We start from the raw sequence: 24939 nt of genomic DNA on the forward strand, positions 1-24939 counted from the left end.
GTGACTTAGAGGAGGCAGATGGCCATTTCTATTCTCCGACAGAGTTGCCCCGGCTTACCTGAAGGGGCCACCTCGGCAACTGCTGTGCTCCTGGCTGTGGGCCTGGGAAGAAGAGGCGGAGAAGGGACTGCTCTCTAGAATGACTGTGAACTGGCAGTGCTGGGCCTGTAGGGGGAGCCAGAGGCCCTGTAGGCAGAGCATTGGCAGCCCAGGGTCTTTTTTGTTGGCAGGATTGTTTTATTTCCCCAACAGGACCAAAGAATAGTTGCGTATCCCATGTGGAGTGGAGGTGCCCAGGGGTATACACTCCCTGGAGGAGGTGGGCTCAGAGAGGAGGAAGGGCTGCATTTCTGGTTGATTTTCACTCCCAGGACACCGGCGGTTAAGACCCAGGTGGGAAGACAGAAGCTTCTCTGGTGTCCAGCATCCAGCAGTGACATAGCCCAGGAAGGGACAATAAGCCAGGCCGGTGCTGAGATTGCCTGCTAGTTGCGTGGCCTTATACCTCACTGATAACCCTAAAAAATGTTACTTCTCCTATAAAATGACTCGAAATTAAATTTCTGTTTCTAGTCCTATAGGGCTTTGCTTAACATGAGATTTCAAATCACTAAGCTGTCAACAACAACAAAAAAAGTCCTCACAGTTTTCTAGAAGAGACTTGGAAGGAGCCCCAAGTCGTACTGTGAATTAGAGGTGAAAGCAGGTGGTGGATTCTGGGAGCCTGTATGCCTTTTGCAAAAGGACAGTGGGCAATCACACAGACAGGCAAGCATCGTGCTGCACAGGGGCGGAGCACAGGGGCGAGAGGTGTCCAATGGCTGTAAGAACTAAGGTGGCTGAGGAATGAACAAGAAAGGGAACCACCTCCTCCCACCGAACCTGGGCCTTACAGTGGGTCCCAAAAGCAAATCAGCTCAGAGAAGAATTTGGTAAAACCAATTGCCACATATGAATATATTCCTGTCAATATTCTTTCAAGTCTTGTTAATTTTTGACAGATTTTATTTATTGATTTTTAGAGAGGGGGGATGTGAGTGAGAAAGAGAGGAAGAGGAACATTGATGGATTGCCTCTTGTACATGCCCCAACCTGGGACTGGACCTGCAACCCAGGCATGTGCCCTCACCAGGAATCAAACCTGCGACATTTCGCTTTGCTGGATGATGCCTGACCGACTGAGCCACACCAGTCAGGGCTCAAGTCTTAGTGATTTTGTTGCACCATGGGGCATTTGACAACTGCTTTGCACATCTATAGACTTTTGGGCCACTTCCACAATTTTCTATTATTTCCTATTTAATTTCTCCTTCCCTTTCTGTGAATGTTCCTGATTCCATGTTGTTTATCACTTCAAAATACAGGAAGGACACAAATGCTTAAAAAGTAAGCACTCAGCAGGTATAAATTAAATGTTCGACAATAGAATTTTATTGTTTTGTTTCATTGTGTAAGCAATATACCCTAGTTATGGCAAGATTACAAAACACAAACATACAGAAGAAAAGCAAGAACAAGAGTGCCTATAATCTCAACTTCCCTGAGAACTCAGCCAATACTTGGTAACACCTTGGTGTATATCCTTCCAGTACCTTCTGTCTTTCTCTGTGCACATGCATGAAGTAAACACATGTGTACAAAAGGCACATGTGTACTTTTTTCAACAAAAATGAAATCATTTTGTACATTGATTGGATCTTTGGGTGACTGGGCCCTCTCGCGGCCCAGAGGTCCAGCACGAGTAGGATAAAATGGCCTGGACCCCAACTGTCCCCACCCCCAAAGCCCCAGCCTCTCATCCATCCCCCCACCCCCACCTGGCTTCCTTCCTCTTCTCTTGGTCCCAAGATTGGAGAGACTCCACTGCTGCCTCCTCTTGGAGTCACTGTCCCCTTTGCAAGCCTCTCACCCCCGCCCAAATCAGAGGAAGTGAATGCTTCTGTCCTTGCCAACGTGAGGACACGCTGCATGACAGAGAGAGTCTGGTAGAGCCTTTGCACCATATGAGGCGCTGAAGTTACAGGGCATGGAAGCAGACTCACATCTGTGGCCAGAGAAGTTTGTTTATTAAATCAACAATTACATACAATGAAATGCGATAAGCCCCATAATGGAGGTTTTTGAGAGTTAAGGATTAGGTGCCTCCAAGTTGATTCTAGTGCTCGCCTCATCTCTCACATAATGGGTATTCGAAATGTACCTGGACTCTTCAGTGAGTGCATTGTGCTATCCTAGCAGGTGGTGCTTAAAAGGAAGTAGGAGTTTCCTCTCTCTGCTTCACTTCACTGCATTAGGGTGGGACCAGCAGCCCAGTCCAGTGGTTTTTAACTGTCCTACAACCTCCTGGTACTCTTTGTTTTTCTTTAGTATTTTTGGCACCATTAACTTTTGTTACCTTTTGTTGCCTGTGGGCTTGTGAGAAGGTGGGGTACAGATAAGCCTTTTTTGCTGGGTCACGTTCCACAAACCCTTTCAGGGCCTGTAAGCTTGCTGCTTTAAGGTTGTTGTGCGCTGCCCTGGTGCTTGCAGTAGTACCGCCACTAGATGGCGCAAGCTCGCTTTTCAGGACAGCAGCAGGCCTGCACTGGGCGAGGGCCTTGAGCTCCGACATTCCTGGATTTGAGTCCTTTGTTAGTTTTGTGACCTTGGGCAAGCCAGTTTCCCCTGCAGTAAGTCACAGTGCAGGAAGTTGTGAGGATTAAAGAAGACGACTGACCCTACGCAGCGTCAGACACGCAGTCAATGCACAATAATAATCTCTGCCTTTCTCTAGTTCATTCATGAAGTACGCATTTGCTGAGTCATGTTTCCCTGCCGTGACTCATCAAGACTTTGTCCCCAAGCATCCCACAATACAGAAGATTGTCACACACACAGACACCTGTAGTTGCTGGAGTATAAGACCTATCTTCCATCCTCCGGTTCCAAATTCATTCAAAATTTACTCTTGTTCGAATGCTTTTATGTAGGAAAAGTCCCATTCTGAAGATTTAAAGTAACAGTAAGGTATGTAGCAGCAATAATTACAAAACCCATGAAGATACTCATTTCATAATTCTCTAGTTTTCTTAGCAAAATTATAAGCCACTGGCCACACAACTCATTAGACACAACTTAATTATTCTCTCTAACTTTAATGTAAAATATGCATTCCTATAATTCTGCCATTGCCAGTATTCATTGGTAGAAATACATTTCTTTTAAACTATGTGATAAGCTACTTTCCCCTCTAGAGTTAGAAGAGTATATCTTCGTATTCAGAATTTACTATTCCCCACCTGGTTCTGCTATAAAGTATTACATGGACAGAATGATATGCTGCCCACATCAAACCAATTTAAAATCCTTTACAAAATATGTATAATGTGCCCTGGCTGGCATAGCTCAGTGGATTGAGCGCGGGCTGCGAACCAAAGTGTTGCAGGTTCGATTCCTAGTCAGGGCACATTCCTGGGTTGCGGGCCAGGTCCACAGTGGGGGCCATGCCGAGAGGCAACCACACATTGACGTTTCTCTCTCTCTCTTCTTCCCTCCCTTCCCCTCTCTAAAAATAAATAAATAAAGTCTTTAAAAAATATGTATAATGTTTTCCCTGGGGGAGAGACAGTGATGCTGGCTCAGAACAACTCCCTCAGGACTGCCACAGGCTTGTGCACCAGTGTGCCCTGAGTGGAGGGCATGTGCGGAAGAGGTGGTTAGGACCAGGCTGTGGGGGAGCTCAGGGTAACACTGAGCGGGGAAGTTTTTGTCTCAGGCAATGGGGAACCACAGCAGCCTTCTGAGCCAAAGAATGATGGGACAGTATCACCAGCCACGCCCCCAGGAAAGAGCAGTGACTGTCTAAAGCTGGGGGGATAGATCGTTTCATCCTGAATCCCACCCCAAAATGCCTGCCCCCACCCTATCTCCTCCTTTCCTCTCTTTCCCACTGTCTCCTCCTCCTGAATTCATTCATTCATTCATTCATTCATTCAACAAACATCTATTAACCATACACCATATTGCAGGTATGTTATAGGTACTTGGGTTAGTCAGTGAACAACAGTGACAAAGATGCTTCCTGGAGCTTATAGAAGCCTGCTCACATGACCACTATTTGTTCTCTCTAACATGGGCCTCCAGGGCAGCTTGGGATTGCTTTCCTCTCCACGTGAAGAAGCCATTGGCATGGCTTGTCCTCTGCAATCCGACTGCTTCCCTGTGCTTCCCATGGTTGGGTTGTCCAACCTTTCCTTCAATTATATGATATGCTTCAGCAGTTGTCTCCGAGTCTCCCCTGCTTCTACAGCATGAAGCTCATGCAATTTGCATTTCTATCACTTGCCACCAATAGGTTCCTGCTAGAAAGGCTGGCCCATTGGAGAAAACTGGAAAGAACTTCTTGGTTGTGTTAAGATGCAGGTCCAGCCCCAGAGCATTGCATAGGGACCTGTGGCAGGGTACCCAGTGGCTCTGGATGCTTGGGCCCTGTCCTAGCTCTGTGGCCCTAAGCCACAGGAGGAATGTACTTGGTGTCATCTGTGTTAGCCTGGAAAGTCATGTGTGGTTTAGTTTGGGTTCCCCCCAAAGCAGAGCCTGAGACCAGGACTGCAGTGGCTAATGAAGTGGGTGAATTTGCAAGGCAAGAGTGTAGGAGGGAAGAAGTGAAATGGGGGAAAAGTAAAAGACGATATGCAGGGCACATTATCAAAATTGCTGCTTGATTCTGCTGGGCCATCCTGAGAAATGTCCAGAATGCCTTGTAAATCATCCACTTGAGACATGGGGACTGGGGCACCTACCCACTGGTTCCTATGCCCCTGGTGACTGAGAGGGGAGTTAATTCTCCTAACGAGCACATGCACTTGCTCCCTGCGTGTGTGAACAACCCTGCCTTCAGAGAAGATCCTGGGGCTCAATGCAGAAGAGGGGCTCAGGGGCTCAGAGACTCGGAGCCCCTCCCCACCGTCCAGGAGCTGTGGCTGAACACAGAGGTGGCTACGGGCATTTGATGCAGGCATCACAGGTGTCTCCAACAGCACCTTCTTGAACCTGGTAGCCATATAAGTGGCCGTGCACAAACTCTGCTTCCGAAACTTCCCCATGGGCTCCAAGTCCTGTTGGGAGTTCTCCTTTGATGGTTGCAGCCAGCAGCGGAGTCTGCAAAGTGTGGAATGCCTGTCAGCCTCCCTGACAGCCAGGCTCCATTGGGTTTTAGGATTTTGTGGCTGGGGAGGTTATCTGAGCTGTCACAAACCTGCTTTGTCACCCTCAGACAAATGACAGGAAATGGGTTGTGGAGGCCTGTCAGTTTCCTTTTTTCTGGCATCACTCCAAGGCTCAACCTCGAGCATCATGGCTTCATGTGAGTGACTAAGGAGGTAGCGAAAATCCACTTAAGTGTCTCCGGACACACTGGGAAAGAACATCCCGAGAGACAGGAGGGCCCCATCGCCCTGTGCCTGTTCTGCTCCTTGCGCTGCGTGAGTTGATTGTTGCTTAGAGCTATGTGCAGCTGGGCTAGCAAGGACACCTGTCACTCTTGGAGGGCACAGAGCTTGCAACAAATGAAGCCTAAGAAAGGAAAAGACACCAGCCTCTAGGCTTGATACCCATACCTAGGCTGCTGAGTGCCTCCCTGCTTAACACACAGTTTCACAGAACACCAGCATTAGACAAGGTCACTCTTGCAAATGCAGCCTGCAAAGTGCATTAGAGAGAACTAATGCTCCCAGGGGTAACCTTGAACCAGTAAGGAGGAGAGCTGGTGGGAAAATGTCCCAGCCTGCTGCCCATCAGGCAAATGGTTTTGGAACGTGTTCTTTAGGCCCCTCAGAGGCCCCTCAGAGTAGGCCCCACACAGCCTCGGATGCCGGAACACAAGGCGAGCCCCCAGGATTTGCACCCCATCCCGGGGAAAGAGCTCTACATTCCTTCCTTTTTGAAAGGAAGTGCTTGAATGAATGAATCTGAGGTTCAAGGAAGGAGTCAAGGCTAGAGAAACACCTGCGAATTATCCAAACATAGGTGGGTTAGTACTTCACAAATAGTGTTTTAAAGGTGACTGAATGCTGGGCATATTCCCATGGGAATTTTTTTAAAAAAAATAATTGTTATTTACAAATTTAGGTTTATTTTTTGTCCCACTTGGCAAATGTATTAAAAGACATGTTTGTTTGCTTTCCTGGAATTGTTTTTGAAATATCTTTGCCTTCCCAGAAACCAGGGAGTGCACGTCCAACTCCGAGCCTGTGCTGACATAACGCAGTGAAGATGGTGTTTTGCAATTTTCTGATTCACGGGTGACTCATTGAGGTCATCCAAGCTAAGAGCTCAGAAAACACTTGGGACAAGGACCTAGAAATGTCATTGGTACATCATAGATACTCAATGAATAGTTATACTCTTTAACATTTGTGAAGTGATCCTAAGCGTCTAGAATTTGGTCTAGAAAAAGCATTATAATCTGGGTTGCTAATAGTAAACATATCATTCAGAAGCTCTGTGCTTCGCAGACCTCCTCAATGGAAATTTGCAATTCGTCAGAGCACAGGTTTTCGCTTTTCCAACTCAGCTCTCCCAACTCAGCTCTCCCGGGTATCAGCAGATCCGGTTACTGACCAGACTACAAGGGGAGGATTAGAACCAAAGGTTTAGAGCATCTGCCTTATGGGAAAGCTTTGAGAATATCCAGAGGCCCCTTGACATTATCATGCAATGGCTTCTTCTGCTTATGGGAGCAGACAGGGTAACAGGCTGTAACTGTTGTTTTAAGCAAAATTCCCAAGCAACTTCCTGTATCAGAGACTCCCGTGTGACTTGCAGTGAAGGAAGAAAATCATTGTAAGTCCCACAGGGGCATTCTCTCCTCTCACTTGTGTAAACCATGCTTACTGGCTGTTTTGTTTTGTTTTGCTTTATTTTTTTAAAGCAAACAGAAACCATCTTCTCAGAGACAGAAATAAAGGAAAAGAGTTTTATTGGATGGTACTTTGGGGCCACAATTTTTTCCAAAAGGTGTGTAACAAAGGAGGTCAAAATACCTTTGCTTCTTAGAAAGTCTGACCAACTCTGGTGGTGCAGGGTGAGATTCAGATGGGAGGCACCCCTATACCTTCCCTGTACCCCAAACTGTAAACTAAGCTGTCTCTGGGGCAAGTGGAGATTCCTACCTTTGAGTAGAGGGTAGGAGCTTTATGGATAATATCTAGGAGCAGTTAGCATAGGATCTTATAGGTCTTGGCCTAAGCGTCCTACCATTATCATCTCATAATGATAAAAAGAAGGAGGAGGAAGAGAAGAAGAAGGAGAAGAAGAAGGGAAAGAAAAGAAGAGGAAAAAGAGGAGAGAGAAGAAGGAGGAGGAGGAGGAAAACAGGAGGAAGAAAATGCCCAGTCTTACCTGAGAGAGGAGTGATCTCCAAATGGATACTTGCTGGCCATCCATCAGTTAACCTCCCATCTTCTTGGCTCACAGAACCCCAGTTAGATTCTAGGTGACAATGTGCTCAGCCCTCTTCCCATGTGCTGGGGTGCCATTGTTGCCAAAGGTGACTGACCATGTAATATAGTTCTGGCCAATGAGACAGAAGGGGAAGTCACTGGGGGACGTATGGAAAGAAGTTGCTTTCTTGATAGAGATGAAGATGTTTGAGGAGAGCTTCCTTCTGCTGCCTCCCTTCCTTCTTATTTGGGATACTGAGGCAATGATGTGATGTTTGGTAGTGTGGTGGCCATTTTGCAACTGGGAAGAGATAGATACCAGAATCAAAGCCTCCAGGGAGGTCACTGGAAGGTTAAAAAGAGCCCCAGTTTGTAGACAGTGTCTGTGAGCTGTTGCACCAGATATGGAGCCACCTGCCTGTGAATTGGGTGGGTGAGACAGCTAATGATCATTATTTCCTCTGTTCCACGGACTCGGTAATTCTGTTACTTGCACCTACACTCATCTGAACTGATGCATCTAATTTGGACAGACCTTAGAACAACTGGGCCCTTATTGTCACCCATTCCCACTGGGAAGGTCACAGTTTTACTTTGTATCTTTCACTCCCAAACATCAGGATGCAGTAACATGTAGAGGTTAAAAGTAGAGGCCTTGGAACCAGATGAAACCGAGTTTGTGATCCCACTACATCACCTTCTCATGGTACGGCCTTGGAAACATTGCTGTATCTATGTAAACCTCACTTTCCTCAACCACAGAATGGAATAATATAACGAGGATAATAATGGCACCTCCCTCGTTGGTCTGTTGTGAAGAAAAGAAATAATGTCAGTAAAGAGCTTAACACTTGTGCTTGTTATTACTATTATTTCTGTCCATGAGCACATATGTTTCTTCACATGGGTCTTATTGTCTATTGCCCAGTTAGCATCCAAAGTCTTCTTCAACTTGATTTTTCACCCAGCTCTTGAAATGTCATTCATCTGTATCTCAACTCCTGCTTTTTTTCCTCCTCCATGATTGAATCAGTGGAGTGAAGCATCCAGCCCTGTGGTCAGTGCTAAGGGGGAGACAAGGAAGTATGGACCATGAATCTTTTCTTTAAAAAAACAACTACAGCTAATTGCTTAGTTGGGAATGTAATTCCATCATAAGCCATAGTGAATACAATGTAAAACAGGGACCATCTTAAGGCCACATGGGTCATGGTTCCATCTGGACCCCACCTGTTAGGCTAGGGCCAGCTGCATAGGGAGGCTATGCAAGAAGTAGCAGATGGGTTGGCAGAGGGTGCTGGAGACCTCACTTTCTGGAAGGGCCATTGCCCAGACCAATCTGTGAGGGGATGTTGTTGTCAGGGGCACAGAGCTGGGCCCTCAGGGAGATAGTGGTAGCTCCATCACCAGGCAAACCAACTCCTCACCTAGAGCTCTGGGCAAACGCCTCCCATGGGAAGTAGTCCAGGATATTCTGAAAGAGTAGACTAAGAAAGAAAATAACATTCTCAATGAAGAGTAAAAACAGGGGTGTCTCACTTTTAAGCATCTGACCAACATGGGGGAAAAAGATGATCTCTCCAAAATAAAAGTCACTAGGTCTCCACAATGGCTTCCACCTGGGTGCTCAAAGCAAAGGAGCTGCCTGTCCCTTGTGTGTGGTGAAGGATCACTGGACAATGACCAGTGGGGTCAGCAGTGGGGAGAGTAGAGCGACGGGATGCACAGAAGAAGTGGGGCCAGACAGCTCTGGCACTGTCCACAAGTGTGGGGAGGAGGCTGTTCGTTTTATTTGGAGCCAGCCTTGGACATGCCAGTGCTGACCCTCGAGGGGCATGATGGGATGACAGCCTCAAACAGAGATTGTGACAGGCAGGAGGCACCCCTCACTTGGGCCTTTAAATATGTTTTATGGGCTCGTGTTGGCTTAGGCACACAGGAGTGAGGTTTGCTGGCCTGGTATGGCCCTGGCCTCAAGTCCTGCTATTGGAAGTCTCTTCACTTGGCTTGACTCTTATTCTTTGTGCTTTGGAATCTGGTTAAATTGAATACCAGAGACCAGAGTTCATATGAATACACAGGGGTTGTTGCTCTTTCCCCACACAAGAACCTGTATCTGATTGTCCTCATATCCCAAATGCAAGAGAATTGTGGGGGGTAGGAGGGGCGGAGTTGGGCAGCTGGGCATGGATCATGGTGCAGAGAGCAGAGAGCTTTGGGACCTGGCACGTAAGGCATCCAGGGTGCGCAAGACCGCAGTGGGTGGACCTTGAGCACACAAGTGGCAGCTGGCAGACTCCAGCTGAGGGGTGGCAACTGGCAGACCCAGCGAGGTGGCAATTGTGAAGCAAGGCACTGTGTGCAACCCAGGATCCCAGCACTGGGGAATAGAGCCTTAGGGCACTGATTGAAAATACCTGTGGGGGTTGAGGTGCAGGGAGGGACTGCCAGCCTCACAGGAGAGGTCACTAGAAAATCCCATGGAGTGCACAAGCTCGCCCACATGGGAATTGCACCAGAGGGGCCCAGTTTGCTCGAGGGAAGCAGCAGAAGGGATTGAGATCCGACGGAGAGAGGAGCAAGTGCCATTGTTCCCTCCCAGACACTGCCCCCACATACAGTGTCACAACCCAGAGACTGGGGTGCCCCACCCTGGTGAACAACTAAGGCTCCGCCCCTCATACATAACAGGTGCGACCAGACCAAAGGGGGAAAAAGAAAATGGCTCAAACAGAAGAACAAATGAAAGTCCCACAATCAGTACTTTTAAGTGACCAAGAGATAGCCAACCTATCAGATGCACAGTTCAAAGCACTGGTGATCAGGATGCTCACAGAATTGGTTGATTTTGGTCACAAATTAGATGAAAAAATGAAGGCTACAATAAGTGAAATGAAGAAAAATGCACAGGGAACCAATAGTGATGGAATGAAAGCTGGGTCTCACATCAATGGAGTAGACCAGAAGGAAGAAAAAAACATACAACCAGAAAAGAAAGAAGAAATAAGAATTCAAAAAATGAGGAGAGGCTTAGGAACATCCAGGACATCTTTAAACATTCCAACATCCCAATTATAGGGTACCAGAAGGAGAAGAAGAAGAGCAACAAGTGGAAAAGTTATTTGAACAAATAATAAAGGAGAACTTCCCCAATCTGGCAAAGGAAATAGACTTCCAGGAAGTCCAGGAAGCTCAGAGAGTCCCAAAGAAGTTGGACCCAAGAAGAAACACACCAAGGCACATCATAATTACATTAGCCAAGGTAAAAATGAAGGAGAGAATCCTAGAAACAGCAAGAGATAAGGGGATAGTAGCCTACAAAGGAGTTCCCATCAGGCTGTCAGCTGATTTCTTAAAAGTGACCTTATAGGCAAGAAGGAGCTGGAAAGAAGTATTCTAAGTCATGAAAGGCAAGGACCTACATCCCAGATTGCTCTATCCAGTAAAACTTTCATTTAGAATGGAAGGGCAGATAAAGTGCTTCTCAGATAAGGTCAAGTTAAAGGAGTTCATCATCACCAAGCCCTTATTTTATGAAATGTTAAAGGGACTTATCTAAGAAAAAGAAGATAAAAGACACGTATAGTAAAATGACAGCAAACTCACAAATATTAACAACCACACCTAAAACAAAAGCAAAAAGAAACTAAGCAAACAACTAGAATAGGAACAGAACCACAGAAATGGAGATCACATGGTGGGTTAGCAACAGGGGAGTGGGAGGAGGAGAGAGGGGGGAAAGGTACGGAGAATAAGTAGCACAGATAGTAGGTAGAAAATAGACAGGGGGAGGGCAAGAATGATATGGAAAATGTAGAAGCTAAAGAACTTATGACACATGGACATGAACTAAAAGGGGGGAATGTGGTGGGGAGAGGGTGTGCAGGGTGGAGGGGAATGAAGGGGGGTAATGGAACAACTGTAATAGCATAAACAATAAAATATATGGAAAAAATTTTTTTAAAAAGTGTACACCATGTGTGCACAATAGTGCCCTCAGCCCCAGGTCAGGTGGTTGCCTTTGTCCAGATTTGGTGGCTGTTTACAGATCACTTGGTGTTCAACTGGCTTGTTACGGCCCTTCAGTAGGAAATGGGATCCCCTCTACATGACCTCTAATAATGTCCAGTTTGGGTGCAGGACGGCATCGTCATCGTGGGCCTGGGGACTTGGGTGTCTTTGGAATAAAGAGTTGGCCGGTGGGTTCTCAGGCATTGAGACCAAAGAGGAATTAGACCAGGGCCACTGCAGGTACGAGATCTGCTTTTATGGCTGTGAAATAGCATGAAGAGTATTGGACTGTAGATGGATGGCGGAATACTTCTCTCTGTCCCCTCATGGGATACTTAATGATGACCTTGGTGGTGATGAATTCAATCTTAAAACCCAGACAATAAACTTCAATCATAAAAATTCAGGTGGACACGTGCAGACTGAATTTGGGAATCAAATCTTCTGCCAGGTTTCTCTACTTCTAAGTCAATCATTGTGGACAAAGTCAGAACTGAGCCCATAAAGAAGGGAATTTGAACGTTTGATTACAGTATGAGGAAAAGGTTAAATTTCTTTTAGAACTAAGTGGAGGCATCTGTTTTGTTTAAATTAAGAATATGTAAGTACCAGCCAGGGACCGAGTTGACAGCCATTTCTGTAATAAAGTAATAAATCATGGGGATGGTTAAGGAAGCAAGAAACACCATATTCTTCCTTTGCTCAACCAATTAAGCAATGAGCCATCTGGGTCTTTTTGTTAATTACTGTCAAACACAACTTACACAATTGAATTCAGCCTTTCATTTAATTATATTAATTTATTTCAGCAACTTCAAATACCCACAATGCCAATAATAAAGTTCATTTAAAAAAATAGAGGTCCTGTTTAATTTTTAATTTTCAACCATTAATACCCTTTATGAGTTTGCCATCTGAGAATTATTAGCTTTATCTTCACCTCAAGATATCTGAGGAATTCATTTCAAATATATACAAGTGTGAAGGAAGAAGACAATGGATGAAATTTCTTCCCTTGATGGGATGATGTATCTATTTAGATCGGTTCCAATAGAACTGTTTGAAACAATAAAATGTTCTGTATCTGTGCTCTCTAGTATAGTAGCCCCTAGCCACATGTGGCGATTGAGCACTTGAAATGTGACCAGTACAACTGAGGAACTGAGTTTACATTGTCTTTAACTTTAGTGCATTTACATTTATAAGTACTGTGCACTAACCGATTGCGCCATGGAGCTCCTGCATTTACATTTAGATAGCCACATGTGGCTAGTGGCTACTAGCATGGGTCTCAAGTGCCTTCTGAGGAAGGAGAAATGCAGTGAGCCATTGACTTCAGGAGGTGGAAAGGAATATGTACATAAGTATGATGGCTATTGTTGGGAAACCCTCACTTCCCACCCAGTCTTCTTTATTTGAAACAATGCATTCTGAAATGGCCCCAAAGAAGCCAGTGTCTTGGAGGAGCGGTTTCTAAGCTGAGCATGTGAAGGGTGAACTCCATCTGGAGAAGCAATGGGTGTGCATGGTGTCTTCTGATTAGCAGAACCAACCCTACTGAGCAACACTTACAGTCAGACTGGGCCAGATGGGAGCAGGCAGAGCCAGTCAGCTCTTGCTAGCTTGGCTCTGCTCTAGTGGAGGTGTGTTCTTCCCACAGTTGTGAATGTGCCACCCGTGGGCACACTGAGGGTCCCAGACAGTTCTTACAGGCTCAGATATGGCCCCGTCAGCCCTCATGAACATTAACACCCAACTTGAGTTCCTCCCGTGTGAATTTTGGCTCAGATGCTGGCATTTCCCCTCAGGGAGGTTTGCCTCTTTGCAAAGGTCGCTATTTCTGATCCAGTCCCTGCAAACCCTGTAACAGGGCATCAGGAGAGTTTCGCAAGTGTATGTACTTCTGTTAGTGGAATTCTCAGTATGAGCTGCCCCTTCCAAAGACCAATGACTAAAGAGAAGTATTCACTACATTGCATGAGAATCTGGTTGTGGTTAACCAAACTAGAGAAAGGCGAGGGCAGGGTGAATGGAGGTAGAAAGTTCGAGGAAATTCTCATTAACGTGAAAACACCCTATCCCAGGTTTACTGACTTTTTTCAGCTGCTGGACTGAGCTGCAGGATTGGCCCAAAGCTCTCTTCCATCTGTCCTCCAACTCTACTCTTCTCTCAGTAGCTTCCCTTCCTTCTGAGCTACGGCTCAACCAGTGAACATGAAATGTATTCTAATAAGCCCAATTCAAGGTTTCTGGTATGCCAGGCCCTGATGCTCTCTTTACACTTTAATTTTCATGGTTGGCTACACAGACCATCAAAGGCAAGGCCATTTGAAATAAGCTGATCAATTGGATTTATGTATTCTGGAAGTTCTACCAGAGAGTGTCCAGGCCTCTTCCCTTAGTCAGAGATTAAAAGCAATTATTACATGCTCAGTGCTGAAGGGATGAAAACGAAGAATCTTCTGTACTGTGTAATGGTCATCTACCCGTGCTGAAGACAATGAATCAGTTCTTTTTCTTTTTCTGAAACAGCCAGCAGTCAATGGCACAGGTGCAAGAAGGAAAACACTTCTTATACTTATTCACGGAGCTTTCTTCTCCACGATCACAAGACCGCAAACACACAGGGGCTGACTCATGAAATATACCTGCTTGCTCAGTACTCTTGGGGTTGAAATGTGAGGGCCAAGCTTCTCTTTTCCTCCTGACACTGGCATTCAGTGTTCATCCATAGCCTTGACGTTGTCGAAGTGCCACAGCTGGCTGGCTTTTCCATCACACTGGCGCAAGTACAAGTCTTTGTTGTTTTCCTGTACCACTGCTTCCATGCATTTCCCAGAAACAACGTGAACAATCATTCCATTCTGGAAAGTCAGAAGGGCAGAAAAGACAGCCAGTCAGTCCCCCTCAGGCAGTTGGCAGAGAAGGATATTTCTAAGATTTGTAGTAATCATTAAGAGACTAAGAGAGGTCATGTGAACTGGAACTGGTAAGGAACTGTAGTATTTTGGTTAAAGTATAATGTAATTTAGGCAACCCTGAAATTTAGATATCATTCAGAACCTAGGGGCCATAAACTCAATTATCTTTACTGTGGTTGGGTAATTATACCATACCTGAAGGTTCTCGTTATTAGAATGCCCAGTGTAAAAATCACGTGCAGTCTTTATATTGTATTGATGACATTCATTGTTATCAGTGGCTTGTCAATTTCTGCTTTTAAATGACTTAATTTAATCCCTTCCCTCTATTAATTTTGCAGTTTAGTACTGCCGCTACCAGGTTATGGTAGAGAGTAAGACTTTAAGGATATACTAATGGCCTAAGTTGGCTGTGTCTGAAAAACTACACCAAATCTGTCAGATTTAATATTGAATCTAGCCATGCTCTTCTCAAGGAAAAATCAACATCTCGATAAACAGTTAAGTGTTCTTTTTTTAAAAAAAGATTTTATTTATTTATTTTAGACAGAGAGGAAGGGAGAGAGAAAGAGAGGGAGAGAAACATCAACGTGTGCTTGCCTCTCACATACCTCCTGCTGGGGACCTAGCCTAGTCCACAACCCAGGTATGTGCCCTGACGGGGAATTGAACTGGTGATCCTTTGGTTTACAGGCTGGCGCTCAATCCACTGAGCCACACCAGCCAGGGCAAGTTAAATGTTCTTAATGGCATGGATGGTAATGTCCATTTATTCATTTATTTATTATTTAGGTATTTTTGAAATATAATTCATATACCATAATATTAATTATTTTAAAATATACAGCTTGGTGGTTTTTAGTATATTATCAGAGTATATGCAACCATCACCACTGTCTAATTCCAGAACATTTTCATCACAATTAAAACAAAACTACTGTTCATTAGCAGTCACTTCCAATTCCTCCTTCCTGCCAACCACTAAAATCACTAATATGCTTTCTGTGTTTAAGGATTTGTGTATTATGGCTAGTTCCTATAAATGCAATAACATGTGGCCTTTAGTGACTGGCTTCTTCACTTTGCATATTTTCAAGGTTCATCCATTTACCTTGAAATATATGTAGCATATAATAGCAACTAATTTTTTCTCTTTATTTTTTATTGTGGTAAAAATACATAACTTAAAACTTACCATCTTTGCCATTTTTAGGTGTAAAGTTCAGCAGTGTTAAGTATATTCACATTGTTTTGAAACAGATCTTCAGAACATTTTCATCTTTCAAAACTGAAACTCTGTACCCATTAAACAACCCCTCCTCACCCCAGCCCCCTGGTAACCACCATTCTACTTTCTGTCTGTATGAATTTAACTACTCTGGGTGCTGTATATGCATGGGGTCATACAGCGCTTTTCTTTTTGTGCCTGGCTTATTTCACTTAGCATGATATCCTCGACGTTCATCCACACTGCAGCATTTGACAGACTTTCCTTCCTTTTTAAGTCTGAATAATATTCCATTGTAGGTGTATGTTTATCTACTCATCCACCATTAGACACCTGTGTTCCTTCCACCTGTTGGCTACTGGTAATAGTGCATCTATGAGTTGCACATCATTCCCGTTATGGCAGAATCATAATACTTTTTCTAAGTCTTATTCTTTAATGCCAAAAAGATGCTGGGTGTAGTTTGTTCACTAATCTTTTACTTACTATTTTTAAGTGCTGTTTCTAAAATGTGTCTTACCCACAAGACTTGCTTAGAATGACACTTTATAACCATTCATAAAGGACCTTGCCTTGGTTCTAAGACTTCTTTGCGTGTGTGTGGGCCGGAGTCCTGGTTTACTTGTCACTAAGCCCCACAGGCTTCGTTCTCAGATGCTGGTTGTCAGTTCAGCCTAAGTTCTGCACCATATAATTTTCTTCTTTCAGAGCCTTGTTTAATAATAACAATGCACAGTCTGCTTATTTTACCCTCTTTATTCCCAAGACGAAGTTGAAGGAAATGAAAAAGATGTGCATATTTATTTGTATATTTTTACCCTAACTTATTCCAGAAAGGATTGGAGGTGGGGAAAGAGCCTTTGATCCCGGCACCTTCCTACCCCAATTCTGTAAGGGGGACACGTGCACTCTCCCTAAGTACTTGTATTTTACTCGCTTCCTCTTTGTCGGTGCAAAGCTTCTGAAAGGATCTAGAGCTTCTCTCCCCTGGGGTGATGGGAATCAAAGTCTTCCTGAAATGATCAAATGTCCACAGTGGAATTTGCAAAACAAGAAAGCGATACCTACATCGGTATCTGTGCTGGTGGTGGAGCGGAGAGCCCTGCGCCCTAAGACCATGCTAATGAAGTGGTTGACGTGCTCCATGGTCCTATCTGTGACTGGAGCTAATAAATTTCAGAAAGGGACTGTCCCCACTCTCTGCCACAGAGGAGGTCAGAGCCATAAGGAAACATGGTGAGTGAGTACATTTCAAGATTCTGATGGCCCAGCATTTCTATGAAGTTGACTTTACCTCCCTGAGGCCTTACTGCCAGGCCATTAATTTAAACAACAGAAGTACAGATCTCAGTGGTAAAACTTGACCACTTGGAAGAGCTTGGGACACAGCGCCACCCACTGGCACTGCCAAGCTCTTCTGAATGGATTACTGACCTCCTGGAAGTCCCAGTGCTGCTGATGGATGGTGGGGCCTTGCTCGGTACAGTTCTGAAGAACCACCTGCTCTCGCCTGACATCGAAGCACAGGTGCTGTGAGCTGCCAAAGTGGATCTCCTTCCTGCCGGTGTGCTCCAGGTGCTAGGAGAGAGAGAACGCTTGTTAGCACAGCTAGAAGGAGACGCAGAACTCACAGTGGAGTTGAGGCCTCAGGGAAATCTTCAGATATCGGGGTGGGAGTGGGTGGTCAGCAAGACTGTGTCTCAGTCAAGTCCACAAACACGCTGCTCAACTAGCCCTGGCCTCTGACATCTCTGCCTTCCAGCTGCTCCTGCATTCATACTTACAGACTCTGGTGTCTTCCTCCATTGTTCTATTTACTGCACCGTAGGTGAGGCCATTAAAGGATACTGCGTGCTCTGGGAGTGTCCTGCTGAAAGGGCTGATGAGGAATCCCTCCGAGGCCCAAGGTGAGCACTTTCTAGAGAGAGCTGACCCGGCCCTGCAACTACGTTCCCTGTTGTTTGCTGTATGTGTTGACAGTAGCTTATGGTTATTATTCCCTCTGGTGTTTTCGAGTGTTGGGCTGTGCATACTTTGCAGGTGGGTTTTACCTGTGGGAAGTTTGTGTGCCTGGGATGGCAGGTGAGTCCTGACAAAACCATTTTCTGTCTGTTCCTACCAAGTAGAGGCTGAACTAATTGTTCTGTTAGTTTTGTGGCATGGAGACAGGGCCAGCTACATGGGCACGAGACCTGTGCTACCCTCTGGGGCCTCACGCTTAGAAGAACGTATTGTTCTTAGAGTAATATAATTGGTTTAATGCTGTGCTATCATTGTCTTGAAATTCTTAACACATGCTGCATCAGAGGCCTGACCTTTCCCTTTTGCACTGGGCCCTGCACACGAGAAGGCTGGGTGTATTCCCAGACCACACTGTTCATAACTCTGAATCCTGAACCCACGTTAGAGGGTTACACATTCCTGCGGTTACACATTCAGGGAAGAGAAATTGTCTCCTACTCGAAGAGGCTGCAGAGAAGGACAAGCTGCCTTATCTTCCCGTGGCAGTGTGTGGATGTCTCTAGTCAAACTTTTCACACTTTGAAGTTTTTAGTTTCTCTTTGAAGGTCAACACTGGCTTGACAAGGAAGTCTCATTTCCATCTTATCTCTAATGGGCTGAAGGAAGGCTCTCCTCACTTATTCCTGCAGGGAACCAATGCCTCTGGGTCCTGAGGTTGTCAGTGACTCCCCCGCCCCGCCCCCCACCAAGGCAGGGCAGCACGGCCCGTGTCCATTAGCTCTATTTTCTGTTGCCTCTTGATTTTTGGTCCTTGGAAATTTCTTTCTTATAAATTTAGTTTCTTATGCATGGAAAGGGTCTTTCTTATTTTTTTAAATTCAACATATCTAGGTGTTTTTAGAAGAAGGGCTTTTGGCTTCTCTAGTTCACAATTTTGTTGGCTCCCCAAGTCCTTGCTTATCCTCCTCTTCACCAAAAATTTAAAAAACCTAAAAAGCTAACATTCTGTGTACATGAGGGCAGCTGCATTAGTACCATTGCGGACGAGAACATCAGACTCGGAGAGGTTAAGGAGCCTGCCTAGTACCACATGCAGCTAGAAATTGGTGAGCTGTTGCTGCCACACTGCATGGTTTCTTCACTTTATATGCGTGTCCTCCTCCCATGTGCTAGGTGTGAATGCCTAATTGATGTGTTCTGGAAGACTGGCAAAAGGCAAAGCTGAAGAGGCTGGATGGATCCTGAGCATCACCTTCCCCCAGGATCCCGGGACCTGCACCACCCAGCCTAACCTCGGCTGGTCCTTCCTGCCTGAAGGTCCCTCCAAGAGATGCTCTGGCTTTGCCCTCAGGCTCTCAAGGCCTCACTGTACTCTGTGATCAATATCTCTAGGTACTTGTACTTGGTTGTTTGTTTTTAATAGAGGTCTTTGCGGTATTATGGCTTAACTCAAATGTCCCTGTCTCAGGCTGTGAAAGAGAGATTTGGAGGCAGGCTAGACTTCCTAGGTCATCACCCAAGCTGTGAAAAGAAGTGGACCCACCAACCTTCAGCCAGCATCACGGAAGCTGCCCACCACCTCGAGCAATTATTCCATGATGGAAATTTTGAAGAGAAGATACTCCAAGATATGGGAGATCTTCCTGGTGACCAAGGGCCTATGTGGCTGCTGGAAGGACCCTGCTCGAGATCCTTCCCCTGACTCAATTACCTCCTTCTTCCTTCCTCAGACACTTGGGATGGTCTACCAATAGCTGAATGGCTGCAGGATGAACAGAGTTCTACCTTGACTCCTTCCTTTAGCTTTTGGGAATTATAAACCAGCAATTTTAGAGGCCCTAGGACCCTAGAGGGTTTCAAGCACTCTATGAACCCTTGGGATTATTAAAATTTTCTGTGGATGTGCTTCTTTGCATTTTCCTTGAAAAAGTGTCCTTAGAGTTCATCAACTTCTTGAAAGAAATATGTCCCGTGTAATAAACATGTCTTATGTTTGACTTCTGAGCTTCCAAACCCCACCCCTCTCCTTCTCCTCTTGCCCCATTTCTGGGTGAGCTCACGAGCAAGCCTGTTGCTGCCTTCTCTGGTGTTGGCGGGGCATTCAAACCAGGTAAACCCCAGCCTGAGCCCAGGAACCCTTACCCCAGCCCGCCCCCTGACCACATAAGAGCCAGAGCCAGTCACCCTGTCTTGCTACCTCAAGCCAGTTGCAGACCTGTGTGGGAGCCTCCTGCCCCCCATAAGGCAGCCACAAGATGTAACTTACAAAGGTTAAGAACCACAAGCAGGGAGGAGTGGACCAGTCACTGGACTGACCCGTCTTCCCTAAGCCTAGATTTTAATCAGGTGCCGCCTGGATTTCTCAGTGTTGATCTCAAACGGCCTGTCCCGTGTTGAGCTCCATACACACATGAACAGGCCCTCTGGCTCAGGCACGGGTCTCTCCCTCTGGGTAGCACACCTGCCGCTCACACTCAGCATTGCTCCTTGACTGTGCTTTGGGCCGTAAGCATTTGTTGTCACTAGGGCAGCCCCACTTTTCTTGGGTACTGAGGACCCCAGCCACACTGCAGCGTGGGGCCTTGGGAAAGCTACGGAGTCAGTCTTCAGTGCTGTCTCTTGGTCCCTCCCCACACAAGTCACCACAGCCTCAATCACGGGGAGAGGCTCCCACCAGCCCTGGCTTCCCGGGAGAGCTTATGTGCTGCTTCCCTCCTCTCCCCAGGGGTGTTTGCGCCCTCTGCTTCCTTCTCACTGTAGAAGGAATTCCACAAACCAAACCGCTCTGGGCACAGGAAATGTCCTGAAGGAGGCCAGGGCTCTGAAAGCTGGAGCCAATGGCTCCTTCTCTGTGTAAGTCCTCTGCCAGCAAGCAGAGCAGCTGGTCACCTGAGGCCACGAGGCCTGTCTGCTCCAAACCCAACCCTCCCCCCCCCCTCACACACACACACACACAGACACACGCAGACACATATACTCACACTCACACACCAGGCTCCTATGGTGCCCTGAGGCTCTGCCTCTGGGATACAGTGTTGGCGCCCATAGACCCCATGCAATACCTGAAAGACACGGCATGTCTACTCCGGGCGGACTCGGTACCAGAGGACTTGAGACTTAAGACTATGTATGAGGCACAAGTCATGGCTCTGAGGCACCACTGCGAAGGGGCAGTACTCTCTGGGTCCCCTTGCATTGTCAGGAATTCTGAGCCCACTTCTCCTGACTCTGGTGACCCACTTTCCCCACCTCAGGATCTAATTGCCTAGTGATCTCAGGCTGGTCCTAATATTTCATAAATGATGCCCTTGTGGATATTTACTGGCACACAGCTTTTCTTTGACCTCTGATGATAGCTTCTAATTTTAATAAATTCTGGATCTCAAGTGTCCAGAAAATTTTGATAATTCTGGATGATCTCATAATTCTGGGCCCACTTTCATACAAAGTGAAACCATTTATTGAGGCTGGGGCAGGTGCAGCTGTCCTTGCGTACCGGCCATAGGCTCCTCAGTCCCAGCAGCCTCTGCCCAGCTCGAGGTACTCATTTCCTTTACCTGCCCAAACCCCGGGTGGCCACCGTCTAAGCCTCAGTTTTCTCATCTGCCAGATAAAAGCATTGGCTCAGTAGCTTCTCTGTTGCCCTCAAGCTCAGTCTCACATCCTCTGATGGTGGTCAGTGTCCTCCCTTGCAGCTGGGGGTGGGGTGGGCAGGGCAGGGATCCCAGTGGGGGACTGTGAGCCATCAAGGGACATGGAACCACTGAAAGGAGATGCCCCAAAGGAAAGTGATGGGCATTACTGGGAGAACTCTGACCACCCACCTGTTGCTGCCGGCTGTTACTGCAGGGAGCCAGCGTCAAGGCACAGCCCGGGAGGTCCCCTTCTGCCCGGCAGTCTGCACAGAAGCCAAGTCCGGTGTTGTGGAGCTGAAAGTGGACATCCGTACGGAAGTGAATCCCACCCACGATGGAAAGTCACCCTCTGTTAGTCTCCGTTCCTCTCCTTCACTTTCTGGAGAATAGCTCAAGGTGCCACTTTGGGGCCACAAAAATGAGCGAGGTCAAGCTGAAGCCACTGATGCTAAGGGACAGGCCTCCTGAAGGAGGCAGGCAACCCCCGTCCTGGTGAGGGGCTCCGGGACCGGTTATGGGGGATTGCCCCCTCCCAGGGGCAATCCGGGGCCTCCCTCAGGGCAGGCACGGAAGCCTCTGAGGCCCCACTGAGCTTGGACCAGTGGGCCGGGGTCATGGAAGACCATCGGAACATCCGGTTCCTGTCTTGGGAAGCTGCCCACCCTACCTCTTCCTCTTCATCTTCCCTGGGTCACTCCTTGCCTTTCCAGAGAACCTGGGCCTGTGTTCAGATGGGTACAGCTCAGGGTAGACGTTGGCCAGAAACCAGTGGAACGTTCGACAGCCCAGCCTCCTTTGCAGCTGCAGGCGCTCTGTGCAGTCTGGCTTCTCAGCCTGGGGAGGGGAGAGTCGCGGGCAGTGGGAGGGAGACAGCTTGTTGTACATCAGAACTTAACTCGGTGGAGGAGGGACAGATGTGGCTGAAGCTGAAGGGTCGGGACAGAACGAGAGGCCCAAGACCGCAGCTGCCCAGGGCAGTGTGAGGATAGGAGGGTTTGGACAGGGCAGAGAGGAGGGTCTTCCTTAGAGGGAGCTGTGGAACCGGCCACGTAGTAGGGGATGTTGCCCCCTTCCCACAAGCCTTCACATCTTTAGTCTACAAAGACCATGATATCTGTGCTTTGATGACTTTTCTGAGGCAGTTGGCAAAACATGGTGGGGCTGTGCACCTTTGGTTGGTGGCGTACAACAGTATGATGGGCCTCGTGGAGGCAGAAGCTGACCCGAAGGCCACTGAGATGAACTAAGATGGAAAATTGTGGGGTGGGGGTGGGAACAAGGTGAATTCACCCCTCTTCCCCCTAGATGCCCAATTTCCTCCATTAACAAGTCATTCCTTTGGGCTACACTATCCCCGTTTTTTTTGAGATTCTCCTTTATAATACAATTGTTCTGGGATGAATACCAAGGTAAGTCCTTAAGATGCTAGTATAAATTAATGTTTTGGGCTGTATTGATAAGACACAAAGAACCCTACTCAGAAGTTTAGTACTAAATCCTGGGTATTGTTAGGGAAGAGAAAGGTGCTAAGAAGGGATTCAAAGGGCCAAAAACAAACAAGAAGAGAGAGGGAATTATTTCTTGGGGTGGGATTTAAAAAAAAAAGAGAGAGGGAGCTGACCCAGGAGGAGTTCTAACTTGATGTCCTGTAGTCTGGAAATTAGACACTGGTCTAGTTGGCTATGTGAAGTGAGTTTGGTTCGGATTTGCTTCTTCCCTCCCCTAGTCCTCAGATATAAATGTTGGGAAGAGTCAGGTCTGAGCCTGCAGTGCCGAAGTGCTCTGTAGGTGCTTCTCAAAGTGCGATCCCCTGAGCAGCTGGTTCAGAAATGCCCAAGGAATGTGTTTAAAATGCAGGTTCCTGGGCCCGGCTCCACATCTATAACTCAGCAGGTCCAGGCATTTAATCCACACTTAACCATTTACTTTCCACAGAAAGTTTGAGGACAACTCCTCTGTCAGGAATGACTTGTTCAGCATATTTACCCATCATTAAACCGAAGAAAGCTGTCACTTTCCTCTAAGGAGTTACAAAAGGTTTTCTGATGGCTTCCTGGCATTCTTAGTGTTCACATGATCCTTCTCCCTAGCCCTCTTCCAGGACTGGAGTTTGCTACTTAAAGCAGAAACATTTCTTCTTGAGAGTGCCATCCCCTCCACCTTTCTCAGTGATGAGACCAACTGGCAGATCTACCCAGACTCAGATGCAGGGGCATGTGGACAGGGAACTCTCCCCTTGGACAGCCACGTGTGAGCGAGGAGAAACCAGAAGAACATCAGCTCCTCCGGCACTGAAGCCCAGCCTCATGTTCGGCTGCTTGGGCTTCCTGTATCTCAAAGTTCAAGTGAGGATTTTGGGGGTGGGGCAGAAGGGGGGATGGAAGGGTCGAAATCATTGGAACAAAATTAATTTTTAGCTATTTAGATTTAAAGTAAATGCATGCTATCAAACACCTTCATGGAGGCAGTGATGTTACTGAAATATTGATATCAAAGTAAGCAATAAGACATTTCTAAAACATGAACTAATGGACATGTTCAAAAAGGAAAGCACCGTATTTTTCAGACTATAAGATGCACCCCCCTTCAAATTTGGGAGGAATAATGGTTGTTAATGCTGCTGTTGAGTTGTGTTTACATTTACATTGGTGAAATATTGTTATTTATGTTATTAAATATTGTACCACATTTTTTGCTTCAACTTTTTTTTCCTGTTTTCCCCTAAAACCTAGGTGCATCTTATGGTCCGAAAAATATCGGTAAGTCAGAAAAAAGGTCTGCTCACTTACCAGTAGGAGGTGCCATTCTTTTTGTGAAAGTCATCAAAGGAAGATTTGTGGATCAGAGAATGGGCTGCACTCAGCAGTGTGGGCTGATGAGGGGCTTGTGGGAGCTGTTACGGGACCTCTGGGGTCCCCACTCCCAGCACAGTAAACATGGATGTGAACCCATGTCTCACACGGAAACATGTTTGTGTCACTCCATAAGATTTAAGCTTAGTGACAGTTGACCAGTGAAGATGCAATGTTTATGGACTTTAATTAAGTGTGTAAAATTTTTATTTTTCTATGGCTTATTTTGGATCCTTTGTGATTATTTTTATGCTTCTATTTGTTTCATGTCTTGGATAATCGCACAGCCTAAGCACTTTGCCCAGGTGAAAGGGCCCTCTGACACTTGTTCCATCCCTTACTCTCCTCTGGGCCCCAATGCAGCTGGCACCCTGCAGATGTCACCTCACAGACTTCGGGGTTCCGGGCCAAGAGCAGCTGTAGTGCCCCATGGGGTGCTGAGAGAGAGGGAGGACAGTCCCACCAGGTAGAAGAGCCACTTGACAAGGACAGCTCAAGGGAAGCAGAAGCCAGAAGCTTCTGTCTTCACCGTAGACAGGAAGGAGAGACACTCCCTGGCCCAGACCCGCTGGCAGCCCTGTGATGGGCACAGAAGCCTCCTCTGGGCTCTCCTTACCTTGCTCAAGGAGAAGGCCTTTGGGCTGTGCTTGTAGAAGGTTTCTTTGAACGAGCCCAGCCAGGTCTCAGCAATGCGAACCTTGTTCAGCAGGGTGGCCTCTGGGTCCAGTGGGGAGTCAGCGTCCTGACTTTTATAGATGTGCCCCACACGGGAGCAGGGAAGGATTTCCACGGAGCCACCGCACAGCCAGGTCTGCGGTGAAAGGACAAAATACACACCTCTGCGCTCCACTCCAAGGACGTGGGGCACGAGGGGCCTGCTAGGGGCCGGCAAGAGGCACAGGAAATCAT

At 46.7% G+C, this 24939-nt stretch overlaps 1 protein-coding gene across 2 annotated transcripts in view; it reads right to left on the reverse strand.

Moving 5' to 3' along the window:
- Nucleotides 1-12196: 12196 nt before the first annotated feature.
- The window catches only part of GALNT15 (polypeptide N-acetylgalactosaminyltransferase 15), a 42592-nt gene continuing 29849 nt past the window's right edge, over nucleotides 12197-24939 (reverse strand). For both annotated transcript variants that reach the window (XM_036030610.1, XM_028518464.2), the window contains 5 exons: nucleotides 24647-24841; nucleotides 21881-22012; nucleotides 21368-21472; nucleotides 17016-17159; nucleotides 12197-14296 (listed from right to left, as the gene is read on the reverse strand). In XM_036030610.1, the coding sequence (XP_035886503.1) occupies nucleotides 14150-14296; nucleotides 17016-17159; nucleotides 21368-21472; nucleotides 21881-22012; nucleotides 24647-24841 (723 nt within the window). In that variant the 3' untranslated portion in view covers nucleotides 12197-14149. The remainder of the gene's footprint in view (nucleotides 14297-17015; nucleotides 17160-21367; nucleotides 21473-21880; nucleotides 22013-24646; nucleotides 24842-24939) is intronic.

The sequence above is a fragment of the Phyllostomus discolor genome, chromosome 7, assembly GCF_004126475.2.
Source record: "Phyllostomus discolor isolate MPI-MPIP mPhyDis1 chromosome 7, mPhyDis1.pri.v3, whole genome shotgun sequence".
Classification (NCBI taxonomy): Eukaryota; Metazoa; Chordata; class Mammalia; order Chiroptera; family Phyllostomidae; genus Phyllostomus; species Phyllostomus discolor.